A 25,384-nucleotide genomic window follows, 5' to 3' on the forward strand; every position below is an offset into this window, starting at 1 on the left:
TGCTGCTGCTGCTGCTGCTGCTGCTGCTGCTGCTGATTACACTCCACAAGGAAAAATCCATGAACTCAGTCAGTAGGTCACATGGAGAGATGTGTATCTGATATCGCCTTGATGTTGTTGTTGTTCCTAAAGCATCATGATGAATGGTTTGTATCCCGTTTGGAACATATTGTTACACTGTTCACTTTTTATTTCCCGATTCTTTTCAGTTTTCTGTCACCATTCGGTTAGATTTAGGGGACAAAAGTACTTGGATAGGTTTAGGAAACAAAAATACTCTGTTAGGTTTAGGGAATGAAGGTACTTGGTCGTGTTTAGGCAACAAAAATCCTGAGTCGCAAAGCTATGACGCTACAAAACAATTGATTGGTCTGTTGCAATGATGGTCCTGAAACAACACCAACACGGAAATATCAGATCATGCTGAAGAGACGCACCAAATGTCATAATTAAGCTTTTTTTTGTTGTGTATCTGTCAGAGCTGAAGAATCTGAGCCTCAAAGCCACAAAATGAGATAAAAGTTTTTTTGGCAAAAGTGAACAAGTCAAGAAATCAGTTGATCTCGTCTGTGACCTGGCTTGTACAGTCTGAGCAGGGGAATGTGGGTGTGAGCACAGAGGTTTGGGGTGTGGGAGATGGGGAAGTGGGAGGCAGGAGGCGGGAGGTTTACAGGCAGGGCCTGATCGAAGCAGCTCATATCCTTATAAGGGAAAACCTGGACAAATTAGCTGCGGCAGTTAACACCTGAGCTCCACCTTCCAGCTATGAAAACAACAGGAAAAAAAAAGTTAAGAGACTGAACAACTGATGACGTGTGTTTGGTTTTGCTTGTTTGTTAAAACACATAAACTCTTGTGTTGTTTGGGTGAAAGTATGCGGGCGCTGCAGCTTTAAGTCACATCTGGCACACCTGGGTCTGCCGAGACGTTAAGATTCCAAGATAAGAGGAAACCAGCGCCCTCGTACTCAGGGGGTCAGGTTAAGACTTGCACCGGACTCAAAATATTTTCAGCACTCTCTGACATGCCGGGCCCGTGTGAGTCAAAGTGAATTGCAAAATAGAGTCAAACAGAAAAATCCAAACCTGCGCAACTTCTTCTCTGCTTTTTCTACTTCTAGCTTCAAAAACTTCAACTTTAACATTTGTTTTTGTCTCTGGGAGCCGAGCAGGATCGCTGTGGTGATTCAATATTTGCTGTGATTTGCTGAAGTTATCACTTCTTGACAAACAAATGAAAGGTCTTCGGGCTATAGAGAAGTAAAGCAACACACAGGGGAAGAAAACTGAACAATTGTGAGCTATTATATTCCAGTTATATGTATATGGATACGATTGTTGACTTCTACTTTTGAGCTGCACGTCCAAAAACCAACTACTGTTGATGCCTTCTTGTTTCTCTTTATGTTTCTGGCATCTTTATAGACATATTTCTGTACGCTAACCTGGAAGTTAGCATCGCCCTGGTTCCCTCGACAAAAAGCCCCTATTAACAAAGTACAACTTCAGCGTCACCGCCACAAGGGTCTTACTACACTATAGTTTACACTCTTTACTACAAATTGATCCATCTACAAGTCTACAAGTTTGAATAGTTTATAGTGAGCACGAGTCGCCATGTTCGGCGTGATGCGTTCAGGTCCCTGGTACTTTTATGTCACAGAACAAAACATGAAATTATCTTGTTTGTTGTTGTTTTAAGACCTTTTTAGTGCTTGAGCCTTGCTTGAATGAACCAAACATCCATGTTAAAGGCTCAGGAAGCACCTCCAAGATCCTCTGAGATGTTGGTCGATTCATTTAAACACAAAACAGGTCAGAATTTTAAACATCTCACGAAGAGTAATAGTAGTTTACTTGATGAGAAACAATCAGCCAAACATGAGAGGCTTCTACATTATCTCCTCATCAGCAGAGGGGCTGATTGCTGAGGCCTGGAGGGAGTTTGTGTGTGTGTGTGTGTGAGACAGTCAGTAAACTACACCCGAGGACAGAGGTGCACACTGTCATCCCATTCAGCCTGTAATTGTGTGTAGTCTGATCCCAACATAACCACTTATCACGGCTCTCTGCGGAGAGGAAGACATGAATAAAACATTCCCGCTCTCTGCAGGATGATGAGATCAATGAGGGTCACGCAGGCCCAGAAATGTCTGGGTCATCAGAGGGAAAGTATTTCACCGTGACGGGCCGGGGGAGATGTGTAATAAGACTAAACTGTCAGGTGCAAACTTTCTCTTTATTGGCAAGACAGTTTTCCATACTCAAAGGCAATAAAGAAGCAGCAGCAGCAGCAGGAGATGTGTCCTCTGCTGACTTGTGTTCACACCTGACATCAACCCCTGCATACCTCACCCTTTATTTCCTCTCATTCGACCGGTAGCAGCCTGTAGAGGATGACATAATCCAGGAAACCAGAAGCCCTGAGAGCAACAGCAGAGCAAGAAAGAAAGAAACTTGGGGGGAAAAAGTTTTCCAGCGGCAGCGAGAGGGGCCGATTATTACCATTTTTGGGCACGCTTGCTCCCATGCAAGCCCAGCCCAAACCACAGCGCTTACTCAGATTCCACAGCGCTTTTTCTTCCCCGTTTTCAAAGCGGAGGACAAGTACGGGGAGCAGTGGAGAGAAGTTAACACCCCTTCTCGAAACAGACCATTCATACTCATGTCTGGAGAGGGAGCAGCAGCTGTGAGACGCGTGTGGACGATTTGAGCTTGTTAACACGATATATGGACGTCTCAGTGCGCACGAAGAGGTTATGGAGCTCATATAGCAAAGCGGTAATCTATTCAGATATGTGTTAATAAACTAACTTCAACAAACAACTTAGAAAATAGACAAAAAAATCTATGTATTGGCTGTAAAAGTCAGCAGAACCCGTGCGTAAAAGTCGGCGTCATTAAGGGGACGCAAAACGGTGGGTTTACCCCCCTCCACACACACCCAAACACGCACACACACACACACACACACACACACACACACACTCCATCCCCCGGTTGTTTTAAGCATGGCCTAATCCACGTCGCATCATAAGCCAGATGACAGGAGGGGCCAGTCACACACCATATGCAGTCAAGCGCATGGCTGACATCTGTTGCGCTGGGAAAGGTGCGCGCCCTGTCCAGTTTTTAATTGTTTTTCTACCCCCCTTTTACACCCCCCCACCTCCTCCCTCTTGCTGCAAAAATAATGGCTGGGCCTCCTCCTGCTCCTTCATTTAATTCATAACGCTATGCAGGATATGCTCAAGTAAGTGTGTTGCCAGATCTGGAAGGCGAGAAAAGTTTGGGAGCAGAATCAGCCTCCTGATAAAAAACAAAACAAAACATTTTTTTTTTAAAAAGCCGGACAGGTGATTACCGAAGCGATAATTAGTCTTATAATAAAACTTAACAGCTGCCGGTTTGAGCTCAATCTGCTGTCAAAGAAGTCGCCATAATTCAAGCGTGATGATAATAATAATAATCAGAGTATAAATCAGCTTTATTATGATGATCATCATGAAGCAGCAGCCCCACTTCCGCACCTTTCCACCGGAGCTAGAAGGAAGTCAGTCTCACCTTTCTCTGCTGCTTCTCCCATGCAGGATCCAAGAGCAGATCCCGATCCCAGTCATCCTCCTGGGGCATGTAATTCTCGTCTCCATCATACTGATCCATATTGTATCTATAGAGCTTTATATATATATATTCAGACGCTTCTCTCGTGTGTCCCCCGGTCCTCGGCGAGGTGATGTCTCACAGCTCAGTCTAGTCTCCGCCACGCATTCAAGACGGTGTGTGTGGATGAAATTAACGGTCCACCCCCGGCTTCCCTCTCTCTCTCTGTCTCTCTCTCTCTCTGTCTGTGTGTGTGTCTCTCTCTCTCTTTCCCCCTCCAACTCTGCCTCTTTTCTCTCTCTATCTGCTCTGGTTTCTGCCCAGCAGGAGCACGCAGCGGCAGGCAGGCAGGCAGGCAGGCAGTAGGCAGGTCCAGTGGCGACGGAAGACAGACGCAAAAAAACTTTGCCTCAGACAAATTGAATCGATAGCCGACCGACGGATCTGATTGGAGGCCTCCGGGAGGACAAGACCCGCCTCCTCGAAGCGGATTGGTTGGTTCCTCCGTCAGTGCGGAGGCTTTATATCCAAGGTTGACTGCATAGGTTGATCCGAGCATCTGACTGTGTGACTGCCTGGGCTGTAATCAGAGTAAGAGAAGTGTAACGCGTTACTCTAAAACTGGAAACTTATATACACATAAAAACAGTCAGTATTGGAATGTAACTAAGTACATTTACTCAAGTACTGAACTTCAGTAAAATCTTTAGATACTTGTACTTTACTTTAGTATTGCTGCTGTATACTAATAGTCAACATTTGTGAATACTTAAAGGTGTAAATGAAATGTTGTGGAGTAAAAAGTAACAGTGTTTTACCTTTAAATTGTAATTGAGTACTTTTTCATTGTTGTATTCAGTCATTAAAACGTAAAAAAACAAAAGCAAAACATAAATCCAGAAGCCCAGAGATCCCAAATTGATTTATCTCTGGTCTTCTTGAGACTTGCATCACACTGGATGACCTGTAAGGAACCATTATATGATTTATCTCTTATAATTTAAAAACAAGTCCCCATCTACTTCAGTTGTTGAGGAGAACGCTGTAACACTGTTTTGCTGTGAAGCTCCAGAAATGTTTCGTGGACAACGAAACTTCACCTGACTTTCCGTCAGCACAGATAATGACTGAATTTTCATTTTTGGGTGAACTCAACCTTTAAACTAAATATTCAAAAACTCCCTTGGATTAGTTGGAAAATGCATCGTCACAACAATTAAAACAGGGCTGTATCATGGGTTTATGTCACACGACAAACATATGATAATGTTATAAGCATTGCTTTAGATTATACGCCACAGAAGGTTATATAAATTATGTAAAATGAGTTTGACCTTAAACATCTACTGCAGTTAAATACAACATACAGGTTCCAAGCAGTGTTGTAGAAAGTACCCAAAATCATACTTGAGAAAAACTAAAGATATCGTGTTAAAATATTACTTTTAAAAAGTTAAAGTCACCTGTACGATTTCCTACGGAAGCCCTAAAGGGCCATGCATTCATACATTTTATTTCCTCCGTTTTCCCGTGATAACGAGTTAATTTCATTTGTTTTCTCGAGATCTCGAGTTATTATCTCGAAATAACAACTGCTGTTTTCCCGAGATAACGATATAATTAATTCGAGATCTCGAGATAACGGAACTTTGTTTTCCCGAGATAACGGCAGTTGTTATTTCGAGATAATAACTCGAGATCTCGAGAAAACAAATGAAATTAACTCGTTATCACGGGAAAACGGAGGAAATAAAATATATGAATGCATGGCCCTTTAGGGCTTCTGTAATTACCTGAGTAAAAGTCTTAAACTATCTGATAATACATGTACTTAAGTATCAAAAGTCATTTTCTGGGAATAAATGAAAAGTAGTACTTTTTAAAAGTAGTAAAAGTTAATTATACATATATTAAACATTTTTCTTACTATCAGAATCAGTGTATTCTATCTGACTATAAAATAATATAATAAATTCATTTAAAAATGCACTTTGGCTCTGCTGCAGCAGGTAATCTGTAAAGTAACTAGTAACTACAGTTATCAAATAAATGTAGTGGAGTAATAAACACAATATTTGTCTCCAAAATGTAGTAGAGTGGAAGCATAAAGTAGCAGAAAATGGAAAATACTCAAGTAAAGTCCAAGTACCTCAAAATTGTACATGTGTGCAAGTTCAGTACTTGAGTAAATGTACTTAGTTACATTCCATCACAGCATACAAGTGATGTCATTATACATTAAAAAACATAATATATAATGGTGAACACTGCCAGAGACTTTTGCCAGTATTCACAGGTTTTACATGCAGGACTTGTACTTGTAGTGGAGTATCTTTCACAGTACTTTTACTCAAGTATCATAAAGGATCTGTATGACCTACTTCTTCCACCACTGTCAAATAGCCCACTGTTACCTGCACCGTGCAGTTTGCAGTGCACTTGCATTCATTGAGAAAAGAGAGGTGAGTCACGACGCAGCTCCTCCTGTAAACATGTGAAGCTCAGGCCAGGTCTGTCTGCCTTGTAAGGTAAAGCGACTCCCTCTCCTCTCCCTCTCCCTGTCACACACACACACACACACACACACACACACACACACAGTCACACACACATGCACAGAGAGCAGGAAAGATGCCGACACGGGATAGCCCTGACAGGAGGAGAAAGTGGAGCTCTCCTTCCATATATGGACAAACTTCCAACGGTAAATGTTTGGGAAAGTGATGTCACGGACGGAGAGCAGGCTGCCAGCTCACTGCTGGTCCCCGGGTGGAGGAGGCAGTCTGCGGCTCCTGTGTGGAGCAGAGGCAGCCCGGTGCTGGTGATGAGAGTCAGGGATGGAACAAAACCAAAAGTAGCTGACTGCAGCTGGTTAGTGTTGCAGTCGGGTGATAATTAAGACACTTTTTCATTAGCTAATTATCCCACAGTCATTTGAAAAACAAAGTGATTCATTCAGATCACATTTAAATGATCAGAGGAATCTAAAGGGCTGTGAGGTTATATAGGATGCAACGCTCCTTATTCATGTTAATACATGAATATTAAGGCCAGCGAGGGAAACTCTACTGCGCATATTCATAACTAAAGTTGGAAAATAGAAAACTTTTTTAGCAATTTAGCAATTCTCATTGGACTGAATGGGCGCCATCCTAGGTTCACAATCAAGTTCTGTTCAAAATATATGCCGAGCCCACATTTGTTTTAAGTTGCTGATCACAGTAACCCAGTTGTTTTTACCTTGTCTGACTGTGTTCTCAACCTTATGGGAGCACAATATGCTGGGTTTCTCTTATCAGAAATCACTACATTTATTATGATTCACCCAGAGGGAAACACGAGTATCTGTCTGACATTTCACTGTGAGCTCCGAATGTTAACCTGCGAGATCACCAAAGTTAACTTGCTTCATCCTCTGGAAAACAAAGAATTAATCCAAAAGTTGCTGAGATACTTAAGTCTGGGCCAAAGTTAAGGACCAAGTTACACGGTCATCCCTCGAGCAATGCTGCTAGTGTGACTAAAAAGGCTTTTAATTATTACTTTTTTAATTTGCTAATGAGTTTTTCTATCGGTCGTCTCTATCATTATGTCATTTAAACCCACAGCCAGTACACCACACTGAGAATTAAAAGAGGTCCAGGCCACAGAGCAGCAACAGGAACTCTAATTGGCCGACTGACAAAAGATTCTCTTCCTCTCAATGCAGCAAATGACGGCTTATTAAACGCATCAATTAACCCATTATAATTAACCGCTGAAATGTGTATAATTATTCTGGTGGCACACTCCAGACTGCGCAGTTTGGTTTGGGCTGGACTGGAGACGTTTCGCCCGCTCCAGCTACTTGACGTCAACATAATACTATTCAGCAGAATCCCAGAATATCCTGTGAAGAGTCAGTGGTGCAGAGGAGCCCGGGCCCGCTTTCTGAGGCTCACAGGTCATGTGAAGAGCCGGTACATTTGGCTCTGGTCTGGTCTCTGGCAAGTTCCCAAGGTATTCCAGTCATGTAGGGAGGGGAATTCTTAAATAGCCGTCCTTGCCGTTAAAGCTGAACCATGTATGGGATACAGCGGAACGACCATGATAATCCTGTAGAGTTGTACATGTGTTTGGGTTTGTGGTCAAACAACTTGATCCAAAACACCATCTGGGATCAAAGGGAGCGTCCTGTAGGCACGGGACAAAGAATGTCAGGACTCAATCTAAAAGGAGACGTCTGCTCTTTTTGGGACATAAAGCAGCAGTGGAATGAGGCCGGATCCAACTGGAAGCTCAGGGGTCGGATACAGGAGCTAACTTAAAGCTTCTGAAAGCTCGGTTTCAGATTTTAAAAGGTGAACTCTGCCAATTTTACACATTAAGTATGAAAATAAAGATATCATATGAATCAGAATCAGTCAAAATATCTGGAGATGTGGAGTTAGAAAGAAGTGAGTATATAGCCAATGTAAACACTAACAGTCCCCTGGTCCCCAAGCTCCAAGTCCGAACCGCTAGCTGCACGGCTAACCGAGCTAACTAGCTAAGGGCAGCTAGAGTTAGCAGCAGTTTGCGGTTACTCTGGTGATATGCTGCCTCATATTTCCTTTAACCATAGATTCCACAGGTGGCCAATTCTTACATATTGCACCTTTAATCAATAATGTTTCTTATTAAAATGTAAAATATCCTGCTTCTGTTAAATATCTGTCTCATTTTGTTGATTACCATTGACATTTGAATTTTAGACTCCCTAATATCACCAGAAATCAAGTATCTCTTTACAATGGCTCTTCGGAGACGACATCCATGTTTTATACAGTCTATGTTTCGTTAAAATGTTTTTCATTCCTGACAGGTGCAGAATGAAAACTGTCGCCACCTCTCAAATTGACCCGGCCCATCACAAACCAGTGAGAAAAGCCAAATACAGAAATCCGTCACGTAAAAATAGACACAGCTCTGTGATCATGTAGGACCACTACACTAATATTAAGAAGAGAAAAGTTTCCATGGCCTTTAAGAAACCGAAAAAGTAAGTGCGTCCCCTCCCAAACCAATATGGTGCATTTGACGTCACCCATGCTCGCTCTTGTGGAAGTCCTCAAAGGCTGTGGTTGAACCGGGCTCCTCCCAGTTTCGAATGTGACCTATGAAGGAGGGCGTTGCTGCAAAAGTGCACACATATCCAGTTAACCTTCCTGAATAAATACAGATAAAAAAAGGCCATTGTAAGTTCACTAATGGGTTCAAATATCTTCTAATGAGACCAGCCAGACATACTTCAACAATGTGTTTAGTAACAGTAAAAGAAATGCGACTTAAAACTCAACTCTTGACATCATTTTGATTGATGTTGCAGCTGTAAAACTGTATTGTTAGGTGTTAGAAAAGCCCTCTGCATCGGTAGCCTGTAATTAATCATTAAGCTATATGCAGCCCAGCAGGCACACTCCAGTCTGTGTAAACACCCTCAAAGCATACGTGATCCCTATTTGAATACATGTCCCGGGGGAAGCATGGAGGTTAAATGAAGGGTGTCTACTTCCTGCAGATAAGTGTCGGCCACACTGAGAAGTTCTGAGAGTCGAGGAAATCATTTTGACAAGAGAGCAGTACAAACAACTCGATAACCCCTTAACTACACGTCTGCCTGCCCTCAGACTACCACCTCACCGCCTGCTCGTGAGGCAGCGCTGTCGTGTGGTGTGTTTTCTTTTATAATCTTTTCCCAACAACCGCTGGTATGCCCCTCTGGTCGTCTGCTTTGTCTGGCAGAAGAGTGCAGGCGTTCAGGCTGTAGGCAGGAGACAACTGGCATGGCTGCTTCCTCGGAAAAGCAATGACATCATGCGTTTCATGCACAATCATTACAAAGTACGGGAATTTAAGTGGGTGTGGTGAAATTATCTGCTGAACAGATACTCATCCTTTTATGGTTATTCACCTCATGACGAGTCAATATCCTGCCTTCAGGAAGACAGAATTTTTGTGAGTGTTTGGTACCTTTGATGTCTACCTTTGAGTTTCCTGAAAAAGTGTTAAATTACGGCGACCACATCTCAAAAGCAGGCATCAAAACCAAAGAGTTTCACAGCTTAAATACATGTTTTGGGTTTAAAGACTACCCAACTGCTTTAATTACAGTTGAAAGAGAAAGTCTATTTTTTTAACTTGGACATAGTTTGAAATAACAATCTCAAAACGATTATATCATTTTATCTTCCTCAGCAGGAATTTGACTCGTGGTCATGAAATTGTAGATTCTCAAATATCCATTTTTCTTGAGATATTACGCATCCACTGTTTCAGGGTCAAGTATAAACTTTCAATCTCACATATAAGCCAATATTGAAAAGAAGTCATTCAAAGGTAATGACGATATTTTGACATATACTACCCTTAAGGCACAATATGTATTTACTGCCACCAGGGGTATTCAAACACAGACACACACGCACAGAGACACACACATGCCTTCGCTAGCTTAAGGTTAAGTAATCTGGCTGTTTGGGGCGAATAGACCTTTGCAACACAAATAAACAGAAATGATCCTGCGGTCAAACTCGCTGCACTGCCGGTTAACACACCATTAAACAACCACCACCATTGATAAAAATCTGACATTACAGGAAGTCTCTTGTTCTGCAAGATAAAATTTGTGTTTTTGTCAACCGAGTCTGAGTCTGGTGCCTTTTAAGAGATCATCATAAAGCTTTTTTTTCTGGTTCAACAATGATGGTATTATTCTGAAACAAAAAAAGTCTCTCTCTGTTGTGAACTCTTAAATAATGCTGTCAGTTACTTAGAATAACAATCTGATCTTTTAGTAGATACAATGACCGTTGCCTCTGCCATCTGCTGGACCAACTCCAAAACCTTTTGTACCTATTAATGATTTAATATGTGAAAATAGAGTCCAGGGTTTAAATATGAGATAACCCTTTAAAGATCTGAGAAAGATGGAAGTCTGAACATCTATGATTTCATTACAACTGAGCAAAAAGTACCAGAAAGCTCTCTCTTTAGCATCTATCCACACAAAATGCAGTTCTTGTTGTTGGACATGAACTCGTCGTGATGTCTGAATCACTCTTTCAGTCCCCAGTGATGTACACAGTCATGTTTTATTCAGAGTAGCAGGCTGCTAATGACAGCTTTAACTATTCCTTTAATGAAAGCAACGATAGCTTTTGGTTCAGTCAATAAAATAATCTACTCTGAACGACATCGGTTGCTCAGGGTCACGGCCAGATTGCTTTCACAGGGAGCGTTGAGGCTGCGTTGCCACGGTAACTCAGTTAGCAGTTGTAAGCAGGGAACCGAAATCTGCGGTTAAATAACTTGTTTTGGATTCATTTCAGACAGTAAATATTTCAACCAATCAACCTCGAGCGTGAATAAGTGAAGCCTCAGGAAGAAGTTGTGTCATTGTCACTGGAGAACAAATCATTCTTTAATTGCAGGAAAACAAAAGCGAGCGCTGGCTTGTAATGGTACCCAGGGGCTGGATAATGAGACAAAAACAATTGGTAGAGACACTGAAAGCATCATTTCAATGCACAGCTTCAACAAATGGTGACACAGTCAATGCTTCAGACACCCCTGAAGCAGCAGAGAATCACTTTAAAATGAAAATAAACCCAATCAGATTAACGCTCAGTGTGAAACTGTAGAAATCATAGCGCTGCAAAGCTTTTGTCCTCCATAAGACCTGTTTTTTTGTCTTTTTGTTTTTTGTAATTTGGAGGCGCTCCAAATCCTGGTCGGAGCTTTCAGCAACCACCAGAACATGAGAAAGAAACATTGATGCTGCATGAAAATAAATGCGTTTCACTTTAAATTCCATTGCTATCAACAATATTCAGCTTATGCTTCATGTTTTCCATTTTTTACTGTCATCTGCGGTTTGACCTAAACAATGATGACATTGTCCTATTTATTTGTTCGGAAACAAAAAGACAATCAAACTTTCTTTTTTTAAGTTCTGCTCAAAATGAGTTCATGTGTCACATGACTACAAGACGCAAAATGAAAAAGCTGAGTTGTACAAACCCATAGAAAACCCAATTCCTAAATTAAGTCTGTTAACAAATGATTTCTTTCAAGGATGAGAAAGAGATGTCATTATGTTTTTAACTTCTTTTCTGAGGGTGAGGATCCTGACTCGCCCTCCTCTGTTACCACATGAGTCCGTTTCAGAGCGCTCTGTGCCAGACCTTTTTCTTTCTGTGGCCTCGTGTCTTCAGGAGTGACATCAGTCTCTTCCTCTGATTCTGAGGAGACGAGGAGGTTCTCGCTCGCCACAGTCCGGTGCTGCCCGTTCGCTCCACGGCTACGTCGGCTCTGGGAGTTACTGTCCAAAGCCCCTGAGCTGCTACAAGCCTCTCCGCTGTCGGAGCTGTCTAAAGCCGGCTCAGCAGCAGCTCTTTCTCCGGTCCTGTGTCCGAGCAGAGACCGCGGAGACGCAGCTGGATGTCTGTCCAGCTCAGTCCTGTCACTCCCTTCCTCATTCTCTTGGCTCTCAGGGGACATTACTGGGCTAAGACACACAAAGTCAGAAGGGCTCAGACATTTTTCGTCATCTCTGGTGTCGCCACTGCAGGGTTTGATCTGGAGAGAGTTTTGTTCCTCGCCTGACGAGGAGGAAGACAGGTCATCGACTGATATCGATGGATAGCTGCAGGAGTCGATGGCTGAAAACAGAGCCTGTGAAAACAGAGCCTGTGCAGACTCGGGTCGATCCCCAGCTCTGGAGACCACGTGCATGCGTCGTCGTCTCATGACGTTGCGCCGCCTCACTGCACTACGCCGCTCCTCGTCGTCACTGCTGGAGCTGGAAGTGGATGTGGAGGAGCTGGAGGCTCCCGCAGGAAGTGAAGGAGAGGAGGTGGGGCTGGACAGTGTGGAGTTGTCCCTGGGGCTCGGAGAGCGAGGCCGGGGCATGGGGTCGAGCCAAAACTCACTCGAGTCCGAACCCTCGTTCACAAGGAAGCCAGACTGATGCCGCTGATGCCTGCTCCGTCTCCTCGGCCGCTCATCCACCTCCGCTCCGGCTTGCTCTTCCCCTGCTGAGGCATCAGGTCCAGCCAGAGAGGAGGATGACGAGTTGTCAGAGTCGCTGTGGTGACTAGCAGCTGTCACAGCGGCGGGAGCTGCCGGCGTGGGCCGCGTGGTGCGGCGTCCTCGGGCGTGGAGCTGCATGATGGCCTCCTCGCTCAGGTCGCTGTCAGAGTCGGAGCTCCAGCCCTCGATCTCTCGACGCACCAGAGAGTCGAAAAAAGCCATCATGCGTGGATCCTCCTGGATGGACTGGCTGACGTAGTCGTGGGACAGACCGCTGCCGCTGTTAAGTACCAGGCTGATGTACTCCTCGTGGGTGTAGAGACTGCGCGACTTGTCTTCCACTCGGCCATCCAGGTCACCGAGGCTGTCGGGCTGCTGGTAGGGACTCCACACCTGAGACGGATGGAGAAAAAAGGAAAGATTTTACGTTGGACTGATTAGAAGGCAGAGTGGCAAGTGGAGACAAAGTGGGGAGAGTGGAGAAGTCCAGGTCAGTTATTACTAACCTCATATTACAGAACACCTGGCCTTGTATCACCTTTCACTGTGTCCAGTAAAAGGTACAAAACAGAGAGCTTCTGTTACTGAATCTTTCTTACCCTTGTGTGAAGGGTCCCTCCTTCTAATAAATATATTCTTAGACTCTCTGCAAGGACCCAGTTAAACTAATAAATCAGACAGTAACCCCATTTTCTGAGTGAGAGGAGTAAGTCTCATCTGACAAGTATACAACGATACGAACTAGAGTAGGGACTGCTCACTAATGTGAGAATGAGATAACAAAACAACATGTGTTCGGTTGATGAGCACAGAAAAAATAACTTAGTGATGATGTTTGACTGAGTCAGTCAATGATCAGTGAGACAGTGGGCCAACTTCAAATGCTGGCTGGTTTATTTATGAGGTCAGCACCAGGACAATACACTGACTCAGACAGCCTGGACTGAATAAGACTCGATACAGGAATGCAACAAGAGAAGACGACAGATAAAAACAAGATGGTTTGTCATATGGAGGCTTTGTACAGCCTTTTAAGAGAACAATTCAAAGACTTTAAAGGTACCCTAATGAACAATTTCCAGACTCTTTAAGCCTTTATCACCACATCTAAATTGTTACAATGAATGCAATTGCAAAAAAACAGAATTCCTTTATACCCACAGCAATTAATGTACCTTATATAGTCATTTAGTTTGCTGTTCTTGTAAGCTTGATTGAATGTTTTGAGCTAGAAAATTTGGGGGGTTTTAGGGTTGCAGCTGCCGTATACTGGTTTCATTGTATACCACAGTAAGAAAATTGATAGTTAACATACCATATATATTTGCTGATCTACAGGATTAAATTCTACCACATTATTGTTATTAAAAAAGAAAACATTTCAAGTTTAAATCAAGTTTCATGTCTGTCAGGAGATAATACAAAGAAAACGACTTCTGTTTTCATTTCTTTAAGGGTCATCATACATAAAAATAATGATAATTGTGTAATACTTTATACCATGACAATGAAACTGATATTTTCAGAGTCAGTTAACAAAATAAATTCAAACATACTCCCAGCAGCTAAATATTAAACAGTTTCCAAACTTTCACATGAATTCTATGATGATTCAGTTTTTTTATTTAAAATCCAAAACAAAACAGATGTTGCAGCTTAATGAAGCCTGAGCTACGGTTACAGCTTGAGCAATAATACTTGATTTACTCATCTGCTCAGCAGGCCATCCCTCTAGACTTGTGAAAGCTTGACAGTGAGTCATATTGTCATGGTCTGGTTTCAGAAATACTGTATCAGAGGAACCATTCACATCTTCCCATGACCCAGTTTGCTGCCCAGCATCATTTGTTACAGACAACGGTTAATGATAGGGGGAAATCCGTCTTTTTTCATGCCTCGCTCCACAGAGGGAGGTCGGAGCTCAGTCACTTACTGCCTGGTGTCAGTGGAGATCAATGTCTCACTTAAGGGCACGTCTACTGTCTGAACATCTCAGAGCACAGACTCAAACTCAGTCCGTCCACTTACATAACTTTTTTCTCCAGACACTTCATCATCCTGATGCTGCAGTGGATAGAAGAATTACCTCTTTGTAACTCCTTTAAACTCTCAAAAAGATGCAATACTGCTTGAAAATGTAATAAAATTTGCACTTCACTTGATTAAAATAGGAACAAAATCCAATAAAGTAATAACTTGACCAACCAGAATGACACTGATTAGAATGCATACCTCTGCCAAGGCCCATGAGTCTCTTTTTGTGCTCACTCATAGATAACAGCCAAATTAATATGCCTGATTTTCTGGATCAAGATCCATGCCCCGATGATGTGACAGTGATATTATAAGATAATAAGATAAGATATTAATTCATGCATTCACACAGTCTGGGATTTTTTGACAGCTGTCCTTCCTGCATTTGGAGTCTGCAACTGTAATACTTTTAGCTTGGTTTATGCGTTTTGACTTATTATTTTATTCGTCTCATAGATTCCTCTTCATTTATGACATATTTCACTCTGCTGCCAGCAGACTCGTCCATGTTTGTAACTGGATATATGCTGCAAACTCCTCCCCTTCATGTGAACATGGGTTGATGGCTAGATGTGAAAAAAACCTGGGTTGACTTATCGAGTTGATGAGCACATCTGTGTGACCGCTTAGCGTGATTGCGATTGTCAGGGCTAGTGAAGCCAGATAAGGAAAACATATCCTGGATATGTTGATGAAGGTTCTCGGTCACTCAGGTCATGGTAAATCTAGCTGCTGTATCGTAGGCAACTGGACTTGTTTCAGTTTCTTGAAGACGTTTCACCACCACAAGTGGAGTAGCCAACTCCTCTCCAGATAGTTAGAACTGAAGAAGGTGAAACGTCTTCAAGAAACTGAAACAAGTCCAGTTGCCTACGATTAGGGAGTCGTTAGGGCCACGACTCTGAAACTCAGAGCTCACACGTGTCTTTAACGACTGTGTAAGAACACACCCACGATATCCTGGATATGTTGAACTCGCCTTGTAGTACAGGTCTCAGGATGATGCTGCATGGCCCCATGTTTCTGCCCATGTTATCAGTTTTTAATAAATGACCGAGCTGAAATTGTAATAAATTCCACATAATGTATTAAAGTATTACATTTTGGGTAAAAATGTCATTGCAGTCAGGAAACTTTATTACATTTTCAATCAAGTTAAGTGAAATTCTTATTACATTTTCAGGCTTTATTGCATTTTCAGGGAAGTACTATATTATCGGGTGCTACATGGCTTCCTTCATAAAAACACAGTGATGATGGTCATTTACTAACCTTGATGACTTTCTCTACGCCGGAGGAGCAGATCATGTAGGTGTGAGGGTTGAAGCGAACCTGGTTCACTATGGAGCGGTGACCCTTCAGGACCATGAAAGCCCCGTTCACCACACGGCCTCCTGGAAGGACGAACATGTTGCGGGTTTGTTTAATGTGAAACTGAGACATAAGCATGAGCATATGACCAGGATTCATTACATACGAATACAGCAAAGATTATTCAACCTGCTTCTGAATTTTCCAAGTGTGTAAAATATGGCTGTAATGTTATCCTCATAATGTGCTATTAGTCTGACATGAAATAGGCCCAGTGCACATATTTTAAGTGTGAGTAACTCCAGGGAAAATAAAATCCATAAATGTGTCAGGTGGTGCTACAGAGCTACAAACGACCACATTCTTGGGATTTTCTTCCCACAGTAATGAGATTTGAGGCGTGTTCACAGAAAGCCTGTGTGGAGCACTTATTTCAAACTCTAACTTCAACATTAACTTCGCTTTTTAGTAAGTCTGGACAGGACGAGAAAAAGCTGGTGCAGTTTGATTCAAGTAAGAACTGAACCTGAACTCAGGCTGAAAAATGGAGGGTTATATAATGAGACAGATGTTGATATCCGATAGTTACTCCTGCCTGGAAAGTATATTGTGACCAAATGAACTGAGGGCAAACCACAGTCTGGGCTGAAGCTCACATACGTCCATCATTCTTTCTGGGGCTGAAATTGACAGCGACTGGAATCAGGTTTTGTTTTGCCTACCCCGACGCCACTGTAATCTTTAACCTTGCACGATGACACATCACTAAAACTTTGTCCTCTAAACTATTCGTTCACAAACCCTGATTTCCCGATGAACGATATGAACTTAAACAAACCAGAAGCACAAAAGAAAGCAACAGTATTTAGCAGAGTCGGCAGAAGCAGTTAGAAAATCTCACCTCCTCACTTAAACATCCTGTCTTAACTCAGTTTAGGATGACATTTAGGATTTTTGGTATGAAGAAAACATGTTTCTAAACTGTGTTTATCTTATCTTAGGATATAAATTAAGCTACTCCAGAACCGCCCTAAGTGAAGAAAGTGGCATTGACCCTGTCCAAAATTCGAAATAAGTGCCAAAACTGGCAGCACCAGTGGAGTTGAGGAAATTCTCTTTGTAATGAGGCCCTAGATAAATAAATTAATCCACTTTTTTTGTCATGTGGAGACGCAAAAACAGGTGAAATCGTAGCATACCCATCAGCATAGACCCACATAAATATGCAGTCAGTGTAGACTGATCTAATAACTCACCGACTTCTGGATCCTTTGGGATTTTCCACATGTAGAGGTTGAAGTCATCTGACCCAGACAAGATGTACTGGAGAGAGAAAACAGAGGGATGTTTAGATGTTTAAGTCTGCTCCATTTCATATGACAAAACTTTCTATCTGACCACAAAGGAGGGGAAATCTTTATATATACACACACAAGGAGAGTGAAACCCTGGGGGGGGGTCATAATGTGGCACAACACCACCAGATCTTATCGCAGTGTTTCGTCTCATAGTGTGGATCAAACACAAACTTGACATGACATGACAGTCTGACCCCAACACAGCTCCTGCTCCTCGTCTGAACTGTTATTAGACTTTGTAAACAGATGGTTCCACTTAGACCTGTCGCTTAAGGTAAGTTCTGACAGAGCCAGGGTTGGAGCTATGCTCTGTTCTTTATATATATATAAATATATATACATATATATATAAGCTATGCTCTGTTCTTATATATACATGTCTATAATATATATATGTATATATATATATATATATATATATATATATATATATATATATATATATATATATATATATACACATACATATATATATATACATATATATATATACATATATATATATACATATACATATATATATATATATATATATATATATATATATATATATATATATATATATATACATGTCTTAAAGCCACATGAGAGAGAGAGAGAGAGAAGAGCTAGAGTCTGACTTTTTCTTTATGCTCTGACAGGAGCCAGGTTTCCATCCAAATGTGGTGCAAATTTTAACCACATTTTCAGAAATTGGTGGAAGAAAATGTGAATTAATGTGCGTTTGTATCGACTACTCTTGTGTGACTACTGGGAGTTTGTTAATGTTCCAGTTGGGGGCCATTACGTCACTGGAGAAGAAGAGCAAGTAACAAGATGGCGCACAATATGATGGAAATATGTCATTTTGACTTATATATTCATCTTAAGGAACATAAAGTCATATGCTTAATGAACATCATGATTTACTGTTTAAGTCTGTTTCCTTTGTACTTTAGCACATTTTCTGTTTATGTTAAAACTAAAAATGTGCATTAAAACAGGAAGATAGATACCAACATTGCCTGTGGCTACAGTTGGAAGTCGGTCATCGCTGATAATTTACTCGTATTTGCTTGGTTATAATCTGGACTTCACAAGCACCCACACAAATATTTACATGCATAATGTGAAGGACCAGATTTTTTTCCTTCTTGAAAATATGTCTCCTTCTTTTCTTCTTTCATTTAGCACATTTCCATTTAAGTGGAACGTCCATCAAGCCTGATTTTACCATCTGGAGGCACATTTTTCTGAAATCATTTACATTCGTGTTTGAGGCATCATTTTGTGCAGCTGGGTTTCTGTCATCCTGTCAAGTTTTGAATTATTTTGTGCCATTTTATCTGCCAATGGTTTAAACAAATGTCTCCAATTTCCTTCTGTAAATATTCTGCTGGTGTCAGAGGGTACATTTCTCTTTCAACTTTGCTGTTTCAGGGACTTTCTCATGAAGGTTTCTAGATCATGAAAGCTTGCAATCATGCACGGTGGTCGATCCGTTTTCACACTTCTTTTGATCTAAAAGGAGCCAACGTGAAATGTTCTGCAGTGATGAGAAATCATTATTCCTCAACCGTTACTCGTATCACTTTAGCTCCAGGGCACACGAACAAACTCTGAACTGAACACCTGTGTGCTCCGCCTCAGGTTCCCAGAAGACACGTCAAGTAGGAATGTCACACCCAGAGCTCCCTCCCTCTTTCCTCTCCATCAATTTTGTATGGTAAGCTGCCACTCCGCACCTCTGCTTTCACACCATCCTGAGAAAATCCTCTCCTGTCTGTGGTTCTGTGTCTACATGAGGAAATTTCTGAAAATAAGAGCTGACACAGCAATGATGGAAATCATCTGGTCAGACCTCCATCCCGTCCTTTTTCACATGTTATGGCTTCTTTGCCCACCTTTTCTCTTTCTCACTACACTTTCATGTCTAACTAAAACTAGCATTACCCTGAAAGTGTTGCTCATGGTGTTGCTCGCAATGCTAACACGCAGGATTGTACAACAAAATGCTTGATTTGATTTCCACGAAACTTGGGTGGAGGATGGGTCTCTGCCCAGGAGACCCCATCAACTTGTGGTGTGGATCCGGATAAGGGGACAGATCCGAGATCTTTTTCTCGCTTTCTTTAACATTGCAAGAGTTTTTCAACATTTTCATTAATTTCTCAGGTAATAATTCATGGGTCTTGATGAAAACAATAGGTATTCTGGTTTATTTATCTATTTATGTTTAATTTATCCCTTTGTTATTATATCATTATACACTGTAATGGATAAAATTAAACTGTATTGGATTACACTGAGAGATTTTACTGAGAATAAAACATAAACACAGTTTTTCGGTCCATCTCAGCAGCAGGTTGGCAGATTCATTTCAAACCAGCAACCTTCTTGTACGGTCCTGACCTGATTCTGTAACCTTCAAACTATCTCCGTCACTCATGTAGTGAGGGCTCATTTCTTAAGCCTCCGTGAGCTCTGCCGACACCCGAGGATAATGTTAACATAATAAACATGGTTGCAGGGTGATGTCATGTCTGAGAAGGACCATCGGGAGGACCATTGGCTGAGTACAGGAGCTTCTGGTGTTCCTCCAACACTCAAAAGTCCCAGTGTCACAGAAGGAATTAATATATTCTTCTATTTTTATTCTTCCTGTTGATTCCACATGTTCTCAATTTTCTCCTAACATTTCATTTTAAGGAACCACAAAGTCAGAAAAAAACAGTCTCTCCACTGTTTGACATCGCCTCCATGTATATCTGCTTGTTCTATCAGGAGCCAAATCACACACGCGAGTGCAATAAATTATGTGGAAGATATTTCTTTCATGGCTGCACATGAAATGGAAACTTTTAGATCTCCTGTATAACATTTCATACATTCATATTTCACTGTATTTAAGGGGAAGACATATTTGGACTCCACGGACTGGAGTTTGAAATCAATCCCTTAAAGTTCTGCTTGCCTTATTTTTCTTTTTGCTGGTCTGCTTTGATTTTGTACAACCCTGTAATTTATAAACGTGTTTGCAGACGTTTCAGTTCAGTATTCGTATGATGTGAGGACCAACCTGATCTTTGTCACCAGCGAAACAGCAGCTCTTCATGGTGCAGGAGTTGAAGTAGCCCTGGTTGTCAAACTGGAAGCTGGGCAGGCGGGAGTGCAGCTCGTAGAGGACCGGCGGCAGGCGGCGTCGCAGTGCCAGCAGCTGGGTGCCGGTGCTGTTGAAGCGGACACTCATGGCGCTCTGCAGGGACAGGCTGCCTCCGTAACGCAGCAATGAGCTGAGAGAACACAAGAAAAGCAAATATTAGAGTTAGGTCGGATTAAATTGGAAAGATTAGCACCGCATCTCCAACGAAAAGAGCCATAATCAACTACAAATAATAGATTTGGAGAGATTAGTTTGTTATTATAACCATATAATTAGGATATAACACGGTTTGTGAATTCAATTATTATAATGAGTCTGCTTTTCTTAGTGGGAATTATTTATTTGATATTAAGGATATTTTTCTTTCCTCACACTGTGATACTTCTGAACTGAGCTTCTGCACTCCGATATATAAAGAACAGTTTGTTTATATGACTGAATGTTTATTAATTCATCTATATATTCTCCGTTTCTGGGCAGCATATGAGGACTACAAACTTCATCTCATTATACAACCCTGTTTAAAATACTTATATACATGAATCTTGAATATTTCAAACATAATATTTTACATTTTTTGAATATTTTGAGAACTTGTAAAGCACTTTTCAAAACAAAATAGTAAATGTTATACCAAAAAAACTGTTTTTAATGCAACTGACATGACATCATCAGATGATACAGTACACTTTAATGTGTCTGCAGTTTATCAGAGGATTAAAGAGTCTTGCATACCACGTTATGACAAAATACTACAAAAATTTCATTGAATCATCTTCAACAAGAAGCTATTTTTGAACCTGACAGCGAATTGAAGGAATTTCTCAGAAGTGTCTGTAAACACACCCACAGTGAAGAGACACAGAGCCAACAGCGGAGGAGGAGAAGCACTCGGTGTTTACTTTTGTTGGAAGCACCGTCATCTGCGCAACAACCAACAACCAGAAACTAATCTAACCTGAGTAAACACACACTCAGAGAAATTAAGTGTTTTCACAGAGTCACTTTATTGGTATAAACATTTGGTTTTTGCAGTGACATGGCTCTGCAGTTGGCTGAGTAGCAGCTGTGTTTGGTTTAACTGTGAGACAACAGCGCCACATGGTGGACGTGAGCAGGACAATCACAAGAGCAGACTGTAAACTGACTCACTATACACAATACTGTAAAACTACTTTAAGTGGTGACTGTTTATTAACTGTCGTGTTTTTTCTTTGTTCTTACTTCAGCTTATTTGAATGCTTGTAACAATAAAGTTTGATCCCATCTTGAAAATAGTTTTGAGAGAAAAGCGTCTAACCTGCGTGGCTTGCGGATGTCCCATAATCCCACTCCCTCCTTGGAGTTGGCTGTGGCGATGAGCCTGGGCTCCACAGGGTTGAACATCACACTGTGGAAGGCTGACGGGTAGCTGGCCAGGCAGAATGGCTCTGAAGGAAGAGACGAGGTTTTAATGATTTCATTGTTCTGTTTCTTGTATTTATTTCGGTCAGATTAGTGCCAAAAAAATCATGTGTTATGTGATGTAACGCTGAATTACCTCATTGCATTTCCTACATTTACGTGTCGGGAGATTTTATAGTGCAGATTTTGATACGATCCACTTGAAATTCCAGCAGAGGGCAGTCTTATATTAACATCACTGTTGCACATTGTCATTCAACAATCTGGTCAAAACAATTCCCCGCCCAGGTGTGCTGACTTATTTTGATGTATCATACTTCACACAGTGGCATTAATAATAAAACACATACATGTATAAAGAGAGCGACAGCTGGACTGACAAAAGAATTCATTTGTGTCTAACTTTTATCAGTTCAAACTTCAGTGCTCGAACAGACGACATAAAAAGGCTGCTGGCACACACCGAATAACGATTACTGCTAAATGTATTATTAGGTCAACTCGGTCACAAGGAAGGCCTCCAAAATAGAAGGATGTTGACGTCATGCAAGATGATCCACTGCATTTTTAATCAACAACTCTCACTCGTGAAGTACTACACACCAGTTTCAGTCCAACAGAGACACTTTAAAATACACTGCATGACTGCCTATGAACAGCTTTTTGATCGTGACCACAAAGAGACAACAAAGGAGAGGACACGTTCCAGAGAGACTCCGTCAGCATCATTTTAATCTCATAAAAGGCAGAATTAGACTGTAACCATTTTACCAGAGTGGTCGCTGATCTGCTAACTTATTCATTCATCTTCCAGTACAGAACATTTGGGATCCTGAGGCCACACGATTTTTATTTGCTCTCCTTAACCCATTGTTAGTCTGATACTGCTGCTGTGTGATGCTATGAGAAACAAAATCTTAGGTGTAAGTGTGTTATCCGACTTTAATGCTTTAATCCTACATGCCTTGCAGCTCTAATAATAAACTTTAAACATGCCATCAACAAGCATTTCAGTCTAAAGTTGCTATTATTATCACAAACCAGTGAGTTTTACAGAGCATATGAGCCACTAGGGCTGAGAGAACAGATATTGTTATTGTGATATTATTCATGATTAGTTCGAATTATCATTTTTGCATCATATTTTTCATTTTCACTGAAAAAAGCTGTTAAAATCATGATGATCTGCCATTTGTTGGGGTCTGAACGAAACAAACATGTGTTCTTACATCTGGAGAACAAGACTTGTGGACCAGGACGTCTCTGTAGCACTACATTACTTCATTACATCGCTCTTAAGTGTGATGATACTGTGATTAACTGTGCAGCCCTACAAACTGCCTCCACTTACCTGTGCTTGGCGGCTCTCGGGTGTCCCAGATCAGAACGCGTCCGTCGTCAGACGAGCTGGCGAACACATTGTCGTTGACCGGACTGACAGACAAACTGTACACGGCATCGATGTGCAGGAACACGTTCAGAGTTTCTCTCCTGCATGAACAACAATCAGTGTAAATGTAAGTACACAAGCAAACAGTTGTGAGGATGTCAAACTGTTTCGATGCTTTAGCAATGAGTATTAATTGTGTTATTGTACCCACCGCTCCACATCATGAAGAATCACCTGTTCATCATTTCCTGAAAAGACAGCAAACACACAAACTGCAGGTCAGAGCGTGACAGTGCTCGGCTCTGATCTTCAGTGTTGAGACGCAGAGCTACCCAGGCCACCAGAGGTGCTTTTAATGGTGTGGTTAGTTAATTGTCCATTTACTAACGACTAAATCTTTTTTACAGCATCATCAATATTTTACCCTCTCTACTAATTTGCACGGAGGCTTGACAGAGCTCAGTGAGTTAAAATTGAAATTTCTGCAACCACTTAAATGCATCGAAAATGCAAAGATAATCTTTTCATTACTGATGATGCAAAAACTTAGATTAAAGGCTCTTTCTGTGTATTTATTGCCTCACAGCAAAGATCAGCTGTAGTTTTTCCTTGCTCTTACCACCAGAGAAGACCTTTTTGTTGGTGCTGTCGAAGGCCAGGCAGAAGATGTTGGACAGGTGCTCTCCCTTCAGTTTCACAGGCTTGGACCGAGCGTGGATGGCTTGCTCCATGTGCCACAGGAGCACCCGGCGGTCATCTCCTCCTGAGGACAGGACAACATGGATCAACCTTGCAAAAATGTACACGATCGCTCGTAGCAGTGGGTTGCAAACTTTTTGGCTTTAGACCCTATTGTATATTCTGATATAGTCTGAGAATATTGGGCCATTGTTTTAGGCACATATCACCCAGTTTACTGTCATAGAGGAGTAAAGAAATCAGCTGTGATCACATTTGTACTTTTTTTCTCAAAAAGTTACTTAAAATTGTTGGATATTAACACAATAGTTGACAACAAATCGATTAATAATTGCTGCTTTTGCATCTTTACAGTCTGACACACACGATCCAGCTCATTTTCTGTCATTTATGAACAAAGTAAACATCCCCAGCTGACCAAAAAACGGTAAGCCCCAGGCTGTCACACTAGGCCAGATGATGGTTTTTAATCCTCTCAGGACATAAATAGCGTTGTGATTTCAGGAGCTAGCCACGATAAGTAAAAAATGTGCACCACAGCGGCCACAGTGCTCATCTCATGGGCTGACATGTGTGACCGGTCCGGGGCTGCTGCTGCCCTCTGAGCTGCGGGGCTTTGACGTTAGCTAGCTAGCTAGCTTAGGCTAGGCTAGGCTAGGCTAACTTAGCAGCAGCGGCTAGCTCAGGGGGTTTCAGCTGACTGCCTGGCTAGTTAGCGTTAGCATGCTAACACATTATAACAGCCTGAGACAGGGGGAAGAGAGAGAGAGGGGGGGGGGAAGGATTTGTCAACTTACCAGACACCAGCCATTCTCCGCCGTTGTTGGAGAACTCAATGGCGTTGACACAGCCGAAATGTCCGAGCATGTCCTTCTTGAAGAGGCTGGTGCAGCCCGACAGCCTGCGCCGCTGGAATTCCTCCTTCATGAGCGGCTGCCCGGTCAGCTCTCTGCGGGACAGAAAGCCCACCGAGGAGCGCATACCGCAGCCCTTCAGCTCCTTCATTTTTCACACCAGGACTAAAAAACACACGGCCCCCTTTTTTTTTTTTGTTTTCACCGCCGCAGCCTCGGACATGTGTGGGTGTCGCTCGGTGGGTGTACGTGGCTGCTCCTTGCTTCTTTCTGTCTACATTATGGTGGATGCCCCGCTGCTGCCTGCTGCCTGCCTGCCTGCTGATGTCGACGTTGTTTTGTACCTCCTCTGTCTTCTCGGCAGTCCCAGCAGCAGCTTCCTGCTCCGGTGGAGGATCTCTCTCTCCCCCTGTCTGTCACTCAGCATCACCGGCGGGGACTCCGCTCACTGTTATTCACAACCACAAGCCATCAGTCTGCTTTTCATTTAATCTAATGTCTCACCTTTCACTCAGGTAGTTTTCAACCAGAGCTGTGAA

General features: G+C 42.0%; 2 protein-coding genes across 4 annotated transcripts in view; both read right to left on the bottom strand.

Annotated features, from left to right (window-relative positions):
- The window catches only part of actn1 (actinin, alpha 1), a 52,973-nt gene extending 48,955 nt beyond the window's left edge, over positions 1-4,018 (bottom strand). For 2 of the 3 annotated variants that reach the window (XM_073483570.1, XM_073483571.1), the window contains exon 1: positions 3,564-3,955. In XM_073483570.1, coding sequence (XP_073339671.1) covers positions 3,564-3,662 — 99 coding nt within the window. In that variant the 5' untranslated portion in view covers positions 3,663-3,955. Of the gene's footprint in view, positions 1-3,563 lie in introns of all 3 variants that reach the window. The other variant, XM_073483569.1, reaches the window with a different exon arrangement.
- A 6,736-nt stretch (positions 4,019-10,754) lies between these two features.
- On the bottom strand, positions 10,755-25,253 carry dcaf5 (ddb1 and cul4 associated factor 5). Its single transcript, XM_073483573.1, has 9 exons — positions 24,789-25,253; positions 23,912-24,055; positions 23,504-23,540; positions 23,254-23,393; positions 21,799-21,928; positions 20,415-20,628; positions 17,255-17,321; positions 15,960-16,081; positions 10,755-13,046 (listed from the first exon to the last, which is right to left on the bottom strand). The coding sequence occupies exons 1-9, from the start codon at positions 24,994-24,996 to the stop codon at positions 11,715-11,717; spliced, it is 2,394 nt and encodes a 797-aa protein (XP_073339674.1). The 5' UTR covers positions 24,997-25,253; the 3' UTR covers positions 10,755-11,714.
- Positions 25,254-25,384: the final 131 nt, after the last annotated feature.

The sequence above is a fragment of the Pagrus major genome, chromosome 16 (assembly GCF_040436345.1).
Source record: "Pagrus major chromosome 16, Pma_NU_1.0".
NCBI lineage: Eukaryota > Metazoa > Chordata > Actinopteri > Spariformes > Sparidae > Pagrus > Pagrus major.

Excerpts from the sequence above, each read along its gene's own strand:
- dcaf5 (XM_073483573.1), bottom strand. The coding sequence starts at position 24,996 with ATGAAGGAGCTGAAGGGCTGCGGTATGCGCTCCTCGGTGGGCTTTCTG. Across the intron at positions 23,541-23,911 it reads CAAAAAGGTCTTCTCTGGTG|GAAATGATGAACAGGTGATT; the intron begins GTAAGAGCAAGG and ends CTGTCTTTTCAG. Across the intron at positions 20,629-21,798 it reads GACATCCGCAAGCCACGCAG|CTCATTGCTGCGTTACGGAG; the intron begins GTTAGACGCTTT and ends GTGTTCTCTCAG.